General features: G+C 51.2%; 1 protein-coding gene across 1 annotated transcript in view; it reads right to left on the reverse strand.

Moving 5' to 3' along the window:
* The window catches only part of LOC138565502 (uncharacterized), a 113,416-nt gene extending 102,047 nt beyond the window's left edge, over positions 1-11,369 (reverse strand). Inside the window, exons 1-2 of the mRNA XM_069642984.1 lie at positions 11,204-11,369; positions 2,489-3,411 (exon numbers count right to left, since the gene is read on the reverse strand). Coding sequence (XP_069499085.1) covers positions 2,489-3,047 — 559 coding nt within the window. The 5' untranslated portion in view covers positions 3,048-3,411; positions 11,204-11,369. The remainder of the gene's footprint in view (positions 1-2,488; positions 3,412-11,203) is intronic.
* Positions 11,370-13,458: the final 2,089 nt, after the last annotated feature.

Below are 13,458 nucleotides of genomic sequence, written 5' to 3' on the forward strand. Positions count from 1 at the left end.
GCTCTATGCACATTAACCTGCCCACACCAGCATCACAGATCCTGGTCCACAGATTCCTCTTGCTCTATGCACATTATCCTGCCCACACTGTATCACAGATCCTGGTCCACACATCTCTCTTGCTCTATGCACATATTCCTGCACACACGAGCGCCACAGATCCTGGTCCACAGATCCCTCTTGCTCTATGCACATTATCCTGCCTGCACCAGCACCACATATCTTGGCCCACAGATCCCGCTTGCTCTATGCACATTAACCTGCCTGCACCAGCACCACAGATCTTGGCCCACAGATCCCTCTTGCTCTATGCACATTATCCTGCCCACACCAGCACCACCTATCCCGGCCCACAGATCCCTCTTGCTCTATACACATTATCCCGCCCACACCAGCATCACAGATCCTGGTCCACAGATCCCCCTTGCACTATGCACATTACGCTGCCCCAGCCAGCAACACAGATCTTGGCCCACAGATCCCTCTTGCTGTATGCACATTATCCTGGCTCACAGATCACCCTTATACTCTGTGCATGACCCTGCCCACAAAAGCACCGAAGATCCTGGTCCACAGATCCCCCTTGCACTATGCGCATTACCCTCCCCCTGCCAGCAACACAAATCTTGGCCCACACATCCCTCTTGCACTATGCACATTATCCTGCCCACACCAGCCCCACAGATCCCTGTCCACACATCCCTCTTGCACTATGCACATTATCCTGCCCACACTGCATCACAAATCCTGGTCCACAGATCCCTCTTGCTCTAAGCACATTATCCTGCCCACAATGTATCACAGATCCTGGTCCACAGATCTCTCTTAATCTATGCATATTATCCTGCCCACACCAGCATCACAAATCCTGGTCCACAGATCCATCTTGCTCTATGCACATTATCCTGCCCACACCAGCATCACAGACCAGGGTCCACACTTCCCCCTTGCACTATGCACATTATTCCTGCCCATGCCAGCATCACACATCCTAGTCCACCGATCCCTCTTGCTCTCTGCACATTATCCTGCCCACACCAGCACTGCATATCCTGGTCCACGGATCCCTCTTGCACTCTGCACATTATCCTGCCCACGCCAGCATCATACATCCTGGTCCACACTTCCCCCTTGCTCTATGCACATTAACCTGCCCACACCAGCATCACAGATCCTGGTCCACAGATTCCTCTTGCTCTATGCACATTATCCTGCCCACACTGTATCACAGATCCTGGTCCACACATCTCTCTTACTCTATGCACATAATCCTGCACACACGAGCGCCACAGATCCTGGTCCACAGATCCCTCTTGCTCTATGCACATTATCCTGCCTGCAACAGCACCACAGATCTTGGCCCACAGATCCCTCTTGCTCTATGCACATTATCCTGCCCACACCAGCATCACACATCCTGGTCCACAGATCCACCTTGCTCTATGCACATTAACCTGCCCACACCCGCACCACAGATCCTGCTCCACAGATCCCTCTTGCTCTATGCACATTATCCTGCCCACGCCAGCATCATACATCCTGGTGCACACTTCCCCCTTGCTCTATGCACATTAACCTGCCCACACCAGCATCACAGATCCTGGTCCACAGATTCCTCTTGCTCTATGCACATTATCCTGCCCACACTGTATCACAGATCCTGGTCCACACATCTCTCTTACTCTATGCACATATTCCTGCACACACGAGCGCCACAGATCCTGGTCCACAGATCCCTCTTGCTCTATGCACATTATCCTGCCTGCACCAGCACCACATATCTTGGCCCACAGATCCCTCTTGCTCTATGCACATTAACCTGCCTGCACCAGCACCACAGATCTTGGCCCACAGATCCCTCTTGCTCTATGCACATTATCCTGCCTGCACCAGCACCACATATCTTGGCCCACAGATCTCTCTTGCTCTATGCACATTATCCCGCCCACACCAGCATCACAAATCCTGGTCCACAGATCCATCTTGCTCTATGCACATTATCCTGACCACACCAGCACCACAGATCCTGGCCCACAGTTCGTCCTTGTACTCTGCACATCACCCTGGCCATGCAAGAAACACAGAACCAACCGTTCTTCCGACCCCCTGCAAATGATTCTGCCCAATATAGTACTTCACACATGTCTATCTGGCAATAACCTGGCACTCTGCATGGGGCCTACACTGCCATCATAGACCCTGCCTGGTACACAAATCCATCTCATGCTTTGCACATTTTCAGATCTACTTGCAATCTGCACATTGTCGGCCACTCCAGCACCATAATCTGTCACTGTTCCCCATGCACTCCACACACTGCCCTACCCAGTCTAGCACCAGGCAGCCACCCTGTCCTTTAGAAGTAATTCCTTTCATTAGCAGCTTAAGCACAAGGGACATTAGGTGTGGTGTTCTAAAACTGAAATACATCAGCTAGTCTCCAAGCCCATCATATTCCAGACATGAATTTATGGTAAAACCAACATACCTGAGACGGCTTTATAGCGGCGGATCTCTGGCTTTCCATTCCTTCTCATCAATGAGTCTATGAAGGCATCGCCATCTGCAGGTACATGTGATCCTAGGGGCGGTGGGTGATCCGGTGGAGCCTCGTCATAAGGACCCAGTGGCTCTAGCTTATAGGTCTGATCTAGACCCTGCCCAAGAGAACACAGTGGGTCCAGATTGCAGTTACGGCGTGGACTTTCTCCATCCAGAAATATGTGTGTGTTTAGGTTCTGTACTTGCACCGGTTCCTCATGGTCCACTGGTTCCAACTTCAAGCTCTGCCGTGGGCCTCGTCCATCAGGAAACACCTTTCGTCGGCACTGCATCTGCTCATCATTCTGCCTTGCAGTAGGCACTGTCTGTATGCCCTGGTTCGGACGACTCTCCACAGATGTTACGCCGCTTTTTAGGAAATCTTGAATCTTTGTCAGCCAGATCTGCTCCATCAGCCCTGTAACTTTAATAGGCATGTCCTCCATATTATTCTGCAGGTGGTCGATTTTTGCTTCTAGTCGCGCTAGAATGGTTAGCATGGCCATGTTATGGGTATCCACTGTATGGGGCTCCAGTTTATAGCGTACTTACTCAGATGCTGAATTCACTCAGCCTGAAGGTGCTTCCGGAGTCCCTTGATCATTTTTAGGGAGTGGGTCTTGGAGTACCCAGTAAACATGGTAGCTTCAGAGTCTCTACACCTATTGCCTTTGCCCACACGGGAGGCCCCAAACTTCCAGAGTCTTCGGGCTGAAAGCAAAGCTGCGGCAGGGCCCATGTATTAGAGATGTCATGGACAGGACCAGCTGGCGGCGTTGCTCCGAGAGGCTGACATGAGCACGACATGTTTTCTCCACGCAGCTTTTCTTCTCCCCATTTAGATATTTTAGATGTCCAAGTCTCCGCCCACTGCAGAAGGAAAAGAATTAACAACTTTAACAATCCAAAGCTGCAATTTCTTACCTCATAATTTTTCTAACACTGTCTATTGTAAAAACGGATTGTATACAGTTATTAATTGCTTTTAATTAATTCTTTCTTATTGTATTGTTTATGCATTTGGTGCAGATTACTTTTTTCGAGAGAAACGCCCCACCTCCCTGTGCCTGTTTCTCGTACCTAACCGTATTGCAGGATACCTCAAGGTGTGTGCCAGCCTCCCTGTGTTTGGGTGCCCAAGAAGAGACTAACCATGGCCCTTGATACCCTGGAGTGGGACTTACAGCACCTGGAAGCCAGAACAGCAAAGACCCTCGTTGTTGACCCGCTGTGACCCGTGATTCAAGCATATTCAACACCGAGCCAACTATCATGATCCTTTGATGCTGCCTTTGGCGTTCATTGTTCTTCGAACTGTTGTTTCTGTTCAACTCTGTCCGCTATGGAACCACGCCCGCTAAGGCACGCCATTGCCTTGGCTCAAACCAACAAAGCACTACTGCCTTGCTTTGCTCGATCTTCCTTCCGACATCGTCATCGGAGCGACCTGACCATGGTGCCGCCAGAACCGCAATCCCGAGCCCTGCATAGAATCGATTCACCTGCGCATCCCAGCTCATCCCGAATGCTTTCGATCGTCGACTGATTAACTGAACCTGGTGACTGCCCGATCCACACAGTTCGAGTACACGATTCAGAGTGCAGCTGCCTTCCGTTCGACCCCCGACTCAACTACAGCTTGCCACGGGACTACTGCAACTGCTGCATCTTTGAACCGAAGAGGATTGACGCAAGAAGCTTTGTTCAATGCCATTGAACCAGCAAGAACTTTGAAAAGGTACTATTGACTGGTATGTGTCCCCCGGTTCACCTTTGGGCCCTAGATCATTGAAATCCTTTCTTGCAAGCTCAGAACATATTCTTTGCACATTGTGGCCCTTCATTGCCTTTTCTCCTCCTGCCTCATTTCCCAGAGTGCTGCATCTTTTCTATCTTTGCATATTCTGTGTTCTTTCTACAGGGGGATGTATTTACAGAGTTTTCTAGTAAGGAATTATTGTACATTGGTCCTCATTACAAGTCTGGCGGTAACCTGCCAGTGCTACCAGCGGGTTCCCGCCGAACTCTTAACACTGTTCCGCTGCCTGATATCCCGGTGCCACTGGGACATTACAAGTCCCGGTGGGCCGGGATGTCTGGCGGCGGAAAGTCTCCATCCCTGTGGAGCCCCGTAGGACTCCATGGGAATGGGGACACGAAAGCACTGGTAGTGTTGCTAATGGTGCCCGTGCTTCTGTCAAAACCATGCCTGCAGGGGCCGGTGCGCCTGGCAGGTCAGACTTGACTATATCAAATCTAGGGGCCTCATTAAGAGGTTGGCGCCACCAGGCATTGCAAGTGCCAGCGGAGCGGGAAGTCAGGTGGCAGTTTTTGTAGAACTCCACAGCTCCTCTGCAACCCGGGCTTCCTCTGAAAGATCCATGATTCTCATCTGATCACCAACAGTATTTAGTAGACGGTCCTGGCAGGTTGCTGAGTCCTTGTCCTGCCCCTTTTGATATATCTTTCCCCCAATAGGAGAAAAAGACGGTTAGCTTCAGAACCAGATCCATCACCATACGCTGTGTCCCACACATGGACTGTCTTGGGCACTCTGCCATCATCTTCCAATGAGACCCGTTATCCAATTTCCTCCTGAGGAAATGTCGAGGGACCCTCTCAACATGGGACACCACAAACTATTCGGTGGAATTGCGGAGCGTCATCTCAAAGACATTTAACATATGTTCCCCCATATGGTCCACTACCCGCAAGGTCGCTGGATCTTCCTCCATCAGATCTACCCAATTTTCACTGAGGACTGTTACAGGGCAAGCAATCAATGGGAGAGAATCCGCTTCACCCAAATCCAGGTTCCACCGTTCGATTCCAGGCCACAAGCGAGGGCTGTGAATCTGGCCCTCTTACATGGAATAACGTTGTCCCCTACATTCCGAGGGCCCAAAGGGTGACCACAATTCACCTGCCACTGGTGCTAGTGTGCCAGTCCTGGGAATACTAGAATGATTGTCCCAGAATTGCTGACTAGCTATCTGGGACATGGTGCAATGTTTGCACCCCCTTCTGTGGTCTAGAGGGTAGGCCCATGTCATTGTGTCATCCAAAATCACCCTCATCATTACAGTCCATTAGGCTGTGTCATACCGCCATGGACACCGACTCTCCAAAACTAACAGCCATATCTTCCATAATGGCTGTACTCACACGTGGGTCAATAGTCTGCTCACATGCAGCGGCCTCCCTTCTTGCTCCATCCTCCTCGTCTCAGTTAAATGGAGTTTCCCATTTAAAGTGACACGCACAGTTTCTTGCTGACAATAACACATACATGTTCTCTCTTCATATTAGTCTTAGCAGAGTAACCCTAAAGAGGTAATATTGTGATGTTCTTTAGGGAGTTCCTCACAGGAACTCCCACACTGAACTTGTTAGCGGTCTTCACGACCATCAGTCTGGATTCTGAGCAGCCAGAGGCATGGAAACAGCTCTTCTGAACACCCGTGAAGAACACCTGGCATCCCTTGATTCCAACTCTCCGACTGTCCTCATCCTCCTTGATCTCTCTTCTGCTTTCGACACATTGAACCATTCCACCCTCATAAAAAGGCTTCATGACACCCTTGGTATCTCGGAGCAGGCACTGGACTGGCTTGACACCTTCCTAACTGATGGCTCTTCAAAGTCATACTGGACACCTTCTCCTCCCCTACTTCCTCCTCCTCCTGTGGCGTCCCACAGGGCTGCATTCTTTCACTCTGGCTCTTTAACATCTACCTAACTCTACTGGCACGCCTCATTTCCTCCTTCTCCACCAACTTCCAGTGCTATGCTGACAACACAACTCTTCTTCAAACTTCCTACAGACACCCTTGTACTCTCCTTCCTCCCTGGCTGCCTCTCAGACATCCAGGACTGGTGTACTTCTAATGATGTTTGCTTCAATGCCAGAAAAACACAGATCCTCCCTATTGGGACCCCGGCACCCGACTTCACCCTTCTCTCTGGCCTTTTCCATGGGCTCTGCCCCATCTCCCTCTTCGGAAGCCAGAAACCTCTGAGTCATCTTCGACTCCTCTCCCTATTTCCTGCCTCATACTCAGGACATTGCCAAGAAGTTCCACTTTCAGCTTTTTCTTCTGAAAGGAATTATACGTTTCCTCACCTTCCCCCAGAGACTCAATGTTACCCTGGCCCTGATTCTCTCTAGGCTTGACTATTGCAATAGCCTCCTCCTTCATCGAGCTTCATCCAATCTGCAACCCCTCCAGCTAATCCAGAATAGGGCAGCAAGACTTATCCTTGACCTCAAGCCCAGGCACTGCATCCTTTTGCATCGTCCACCAGGCTGCCTAAGTCCGGGGACCACTCTATCTGCAACTGCTTCTAACCAAATACTCCCCATCTAGACACCTGTGTTCCTCTGGCACCAACTCCTTGCATGTGAAGCGGTTTGCGAAAACAGAGAACAGGTGGTGGCTCTGATTACTTACAGGTAATCTTCATTACTCCTAGTCCTACTCTTCCTTGTCACAGTACTTACCTCATGAGGTCTCTGCCTCTGACACAGGACCTTATTCTATTTCTTCAAATCCCTATAACTCCTCCCCCACACCCACGTCACTCAGTTTCATATTACCAAGCCGGAGTATGGGACCTTCCCCGCAGGGAGGTTGAGGAGGGTTGTCAGTACTGTGATGAGGAAGAGTAGGACTAGAAGTAATGAAGATTAATGGTAAGTAATCAGAGCATTACCTCCACATCCACTTTTCCTCGTCCCAGTACTTACCTCATGAGGTATACCAAAGCAGCAACGGGGAAAAGGTCCCAATGAGACAGTGCCAAAAACAGTGCAGCAAAACACCCACCCACAATAACTCTTAATTCACATCCCCAAAGGGAAAACTCCAACCCCCAAAGGAACCAACTCCCGAGTGGGAGAAACTCAACCCATAGCGGTTGAGGAAAGCGCTTGGACCATGATCCTTTGATGCTGCCTTTGTCCAGGCAGCAGCCATACAAATCTCATACAGAGAAACCCTCCTTGCATCGGTCCAGGAAGCCGCCAAACCCCTGGTGGACCGCCCTGAACGTGTGCAGGCACAGGCAGGCCAGAAGCCACATAGGCCATGGAGACCACAACACAGAACCACCGGAAATCACAGATGCTTTACGCCCAGCCCCAGCCGGACAAAAAGTAATCAGAAGACTATCAGATTGGCAGAAATGAGCAATCCTAGCCAAATACTCCAACACTGACCGCCGGACATCAATGTGATGCCAAGCCACCTCCTCAGGCGTTTGCGGATCTTGAAAGAAGGCAGGGAGAACCAGATCCTGAGAGGTGTGAAACCGAGAAACATCTCTAGGGAGAAAATTCGAATCACAACACAGCACCACTGAGTCCGGCAGCACCCGCATGAAAAGGAGGGTGACATAACAGCGGCCCAATCTCCCCAAGCCTACGTGCAGAAGTAATGGCAATAAGAAAGGCAGTCTTCAGTGTAAGATGTTAGATATCAATCTCGGAAATGGGCTGAAAAGGAGGCCCTTGAAGGAACTTTAAGACAAGAGGGAGATCCCAAGGGGAAGCCCTTTATAAGTGCAAGGACGGGAAGAAGAAAAACCCTGGAGCAACTACCCCACCAACACCTCCCCATCCAAGTGACCATCAGAGTACCCCAAAAGGAATTTAATGGAGGCCCACTGAGAGCGAAGTGTGGAAACCGCCAGGCCTTTGTCAAACCCCTCCTGGAGGAATTGAAGGATAGCAGGGAGGCCAGAACGCAGGGGAGGGATTCCAGACCGCCCACACCAGTCTCGGAAATGGCCCCAATGCCTGCCGTACACCTTCAGAGTGGAGGGTCTAAGAGCATTCATTATGGACTCAAATACAGGACCTGAGAACCCCTGAGATATCAGCCTAGACCGTGCAATAGCCACACTGCCCATTGCATCCGGTGGACTTCCAACCGCAGATCCCCTTGAAGGGGACACGGCCATTTCAGAACCAGTCAAGGTTCCTGGGCCCCCCATGCCCAGCAGGACCCGGGACACAATGCCCGGCCTGGAGCCCAGCAAAGAACCGAGCGAGGCAATCCTGCTCAACCGGGACCCCAAACCCCGCAGGGGGCCGAGGAGCAGCCACACAGCCCAAGGGGGCAGCAATCGGTGCTCCCCGGTGCCCCACACTGGGAAAAAAAAGTCCAACCTACCGAAGGGAGGAAAAATTAAACTGAGTGACGTGGATGTGGGGGAGGAGTTATAGGGATTTAAAGAAATAGAAGGTCCTGTGTCGGAGGCAGGGGCCTCATGAGGTAAGTACTGTGACGAGGAAGAGTGAACGTGGAGGTAATGGTCACTTTCCTCAGCAGGCTCCCTTCTTTGGAACAGCCTTCCCCTCCCTCTTCGTCTTGAGCAGAACCTCCTTAAGTTCCTGAAAAGCATCAAGACCTTCCTCTTTACCTCTTCCTTCACTCTGTCTCGCCCCTGCTGATCACACAGTAGCTTGACTGGTGTGCAGGGCCCTTATGCATCCTCAGGGAACTGACCTCCCATACCGTTCGTCCCAGCTGCTGTCCATCCTCTGCACTTGCCCTGGCTCACCCTCCACCACTGGAGGTTTCACTTGCCTTTCTTCATAGCACTTCACCTGCCGCTCTCCATGAGCACCCCAGCACCTTCCCATACCCCTCTCCCCTCTGCACTTGCCCCGGCTCACCCTCCTCCACTGGAGGCTGCACTTACCTTTCTTCATAGCACTTCACCTGCCGCTCTCCATGAGCACCCCAGCACCTTCCCATACCCCTCTCCCCTCTGCACTTGCCTTGGCTCACCCTCCATCACTGGAGGTTGCACTTACCTTTCTTCCTAGCACTTCACCTGCCGCTCTCCCTGAGCACCACATCCCCTAGCCCATACCCCTCTCCCCTCTGCACTTGCTCCGGCTCACCCTCCTCCACTGGAGGCTGCACTTCCCTTTCTTCATAGCACTTCACCTGCCGCTCTCCATGAGCACCCCAGCACCTTCCCATACCCCTCTCCCCTCTGCACTTGCCTCAGCTCACCCACCACCACTGGAGGTTGCACTTGCCTTTCTTCATAGCACTTCACCTGCCGCTCTCCCTGAGCACCACATCACCTATCCCATAACCCTCTCCCCTCTGCACTTGCCCCGGCTCACCCTCCTCCACTGGAGGCTGCACTTACCTTTCTTCATAGCACTTCACCTGCTGCTCTCCATGAGCACCCCAGCACCTATCTCATACCCCTGTACTCCCTGCACTTGCACGCTCTGAACACTCACAAGGCATAGTAGATGTGTCTTCCCCTCCCTATTGTCTCTTCTTCTTTTTTGCTGTATTTAATTATTTAACAGTGTTGTAATTGGTTTGTCTATCATCCCATGTCCCCTTCCTGTTGCCCTGTGGGCGCTTTGAAACAGTATTTGCTTCCTGTATAGGCGCCTAACAAGTGAACAATAAATAAATAAACCCTGTCTCTTGCCATGTTGCTTTACATTGCGTCACTTTAAGTTGTTATCTTTAAATTGCTTTTCTTTTAATTTTATATTTCGTTTGCCGTCAGTTCTCCCATCTTGGTGTTACCTCTCATCTAGTCCCTACCTATCATTGCTGCTCCATCATACCTGTGCCGCTGCATCAGTTACTGCATCACTTGTTCTCTCTGGCGGCAGAGATGGGGCCTCGCTCAACCTTGCTCTCTGATAAAGCTGCAGAATGTGATGCTAATACATGGCATGCAGCATATCTAGCTGTGAAATGGGATGCAACACTAACTTGCTGGCCAGTGCATATGACCGTTCATGCTTTACATGTCTTCTAGAGTTTTACCAATGCATACTCTCAGACGCACTGTTCATGTCGGATAAGAACATTTGAATGCTACTAGTTGGCTCCAGAAGCCAAACGTAGCTCCTGGAAGCTGTTTTTGTCAGGGTAACCATGCTCTTTTAGGCCCTATCGAGGAGCTAAATCGCCCCAGCAACTTCGAACCTGGGGGTCATATATCGGTTAATATCGAGCACTACTCCTGGAAGGCAGAGAGCACGGCAGCCTGGTTTGGGATGCTGGGGTCGGCCACTTTATGAACACACAGAAACAACCCCTTAGTACCAGAAAGAAAGTACCTCTCTGATTGGGAACAGCACGATGAGAGGATGCCAAAGAAGCAGCAGGTGTCCTTGTGTGGCAGGCAGTGCACTGATTGCAGGAAGGAGGGGCAAGTACTGAGCATGGTGGGAGCAGCAGTTCCAACTGAACTAAAGACTAGAGAAGTATAGGGTATAGGAGCCTCGGTGCCATGCATTAGAAGCTGCAAGAACAGCTGCGCTCAATTAAAATGCAATAAGTTAACGTTAGGAAGTCTTGCCTCGAGTATTGCAGCCATCACTTGGTGTTTTTCACTGCATTCTGCACACCACCCTCCCCCAGTGGAAGCAAAGGTTACAGGGCCCTTCTGTAAAACACAAGTACCCTCTCAGTGTGCACTCACGTGAAAGCAGACGAGGGGGTCGGGGGGGTGGGGTTAGGGCCCCAGTGCAGTAACCCCACGCCTTGCCTTGATTGCATGACTCTGCAGAGCAGTAATCTTCCCACACTGAGAAGGGGGCCTCCCTGCCTGCCTGCTCCCCCCCAGCCACTGTGTGCTGCTGCTCTTCCTCCCTTACATCCAATACACTCACCTTGTTTCTAGGCGCCCTCCTCTCCCCACAGGACCTTACATGCTCATTTCACAATGCACAGGTGCACGGAGGAGGAGCTGCCCGTCCATATACCTAGAGACTCTAGGGGCTCCGCAGAAAAAAACACCAATAAAGGTCCTAAAAGCAGACCTGCCTGTCACCGGAAGTGAAATGCCAGCGTTGCCCCGGAAGTGGACGGCACAAGTGCCAGCAAGTCAGTGTCGGCCCGCGCTCGGCTTGTTCTGACGCTGCCCCCATTGCCCTGCCAGAGAGGACAGAGCTGCACAAGCTCTTCCCCTGAACATAGAGTGGCCCTGCTGTGTGACCTCCAGGGCATTTAGGAATCATGTGGCCTGTGAAGAGTTAAGAGCACCCATACACACACCACATACATTCCTCCTAGCATATGCACCCCACTGCAGTACCACAACAAGCCTCCACATAACTCCCAAACACACCACCATCACCTGTGACCTCCAGGGCATTTAGGAATCATGTGGCCTGTGAAGAGTTAAGAGCACCCATAAACACACACCACATACATTCCTCCTAGCATATGCACCCCACTGCAGCACCACAACAAGCCTCCACATAACTCCCAAACACACCACCATCACCTGTGACCTCCAGGGCATTTAGGAATCATGTGGCCTGTGAAGAGCACCCATAAACACACACCACATACATTCCTCCTAGCATATGCACCCCACTGCAGCACCATAACAAGCCTCCACATAACTCCCAAACACACCACCATCACCTGTGACCTCCAGGGCATTTAGGAATCATGCGGCCTGTGAAGAGTTAAGAGCACCCATACACACACCACATACATTCCTCCTAGCATATGCACCCCACTGCAGCACCACAACAAGCCTCCACATAACTCCCAAACACACCACCATCACCTGTGACCTCCAGGGCATTTAGGAATCATGTGGCCTGTGAAGAGTTAAGAGCCCCCATAAACACACACCACATACATTCCTCCTAGCATATGCACCCCACTGCAGCACTACAACAAGCCTCCACATAACTCCCAAACACACCACCATCACCTCTGACCTCCAGGGCATTTAGGAATCATGCGGCCTGTGAAGAGTTAAGAGCACCCATACACACACCACATACATTCCTCCTAGCATATGCACCCCACTGCAGCACCACAACAAGCCTCCACATAACTCCCAAACACACCACCATCACCTGTGACCTCCAGGGCATTTAGGAATCATGTGGCCTGTGAAGAGTTAAGAGCACCCATAAACACACACCATATACATTCCTCCTAGCATATGCACCCCACTGCAGCACCACAACAAGCCTCCACGTAACTCCCAAACACACATCAACCCCTACAGAAACACCCAGTCTGCTCATTCCTGCCTACATCCTTCCCCCACACCACGTGCTGTGTGACCTCCAGGGCCTTTAGGAATCATGTGGCCTGTGAAGAGTTAAGAGCACCCATACACACACCACATACATTCCTCCTAGCATATGCACCCCACTGCAGCACCACCACAAGCCTCCACACAACTCCCAAACACACCACCATCACCTGTGACCTCCAGGGCATTTAGGAATCATGTGGCCTGTGAAGAGTTAAGAGCACCCATACACACACCACATACATTCCTCCTAGCATATGCACCCCACTGCAGCACCACAACAAGCCTCCACATAACTCCCAAACACACCACCATCACCTGTGACCTCCAGGGCATTTAGGAATCATGTGGCCTGTGAAGAGTTAAGAGCACCCATACACACACCACATACATTCCTCCTAGCATATGCACCCCACTGCAGCACCACCACAAGCCTCCACACAACTCCCAAACACACCACCATCACCCCCCTACATCCCTCCCCCACAGCACGTGCTGTGTGACTTCCAGGGCATTTAGGAATCATGTGGCCTGTGAAGAGCACCCATACACACCACATACATTCCTCCTAGTATATGCACCCCACTGCAGCACCACCACAAACCTCCACATAACTCCCAAACACACCACCATCACCCCTCTACATCCCTCCCCCACAACACGTGCTGTGTGACTTCCAGGGCATTTAGGAATCATGTGGCCTGTGAAAAGTTAAGAGCACCCATACACACCACATACATTCCTCCTAGCATATGCACCCCACTGCAGCACTACAACAAGCCTCCACATAACTCCCAAACACACATCAACCCCTCCAGAAACACCCAGTCTGCTCATTCCTGCCTACATCCTTCCCCCACACCA

The sequence above is a fragment of the Ambystoma mexicanum genome, chromosome 1p (genome assembly GCF_040938575.1).
Source record: "Ambystoma mexicanum isolate Mex_15411 chromosome 1p, UKY_AmexF1_1, whole genome shotgun sequence".
NCBI lineage: Eukaryota > Metazoa > Chordata > Amphibia > Caudata > Ambystomatidae > Ambystoma > Ambystoma mexicanum.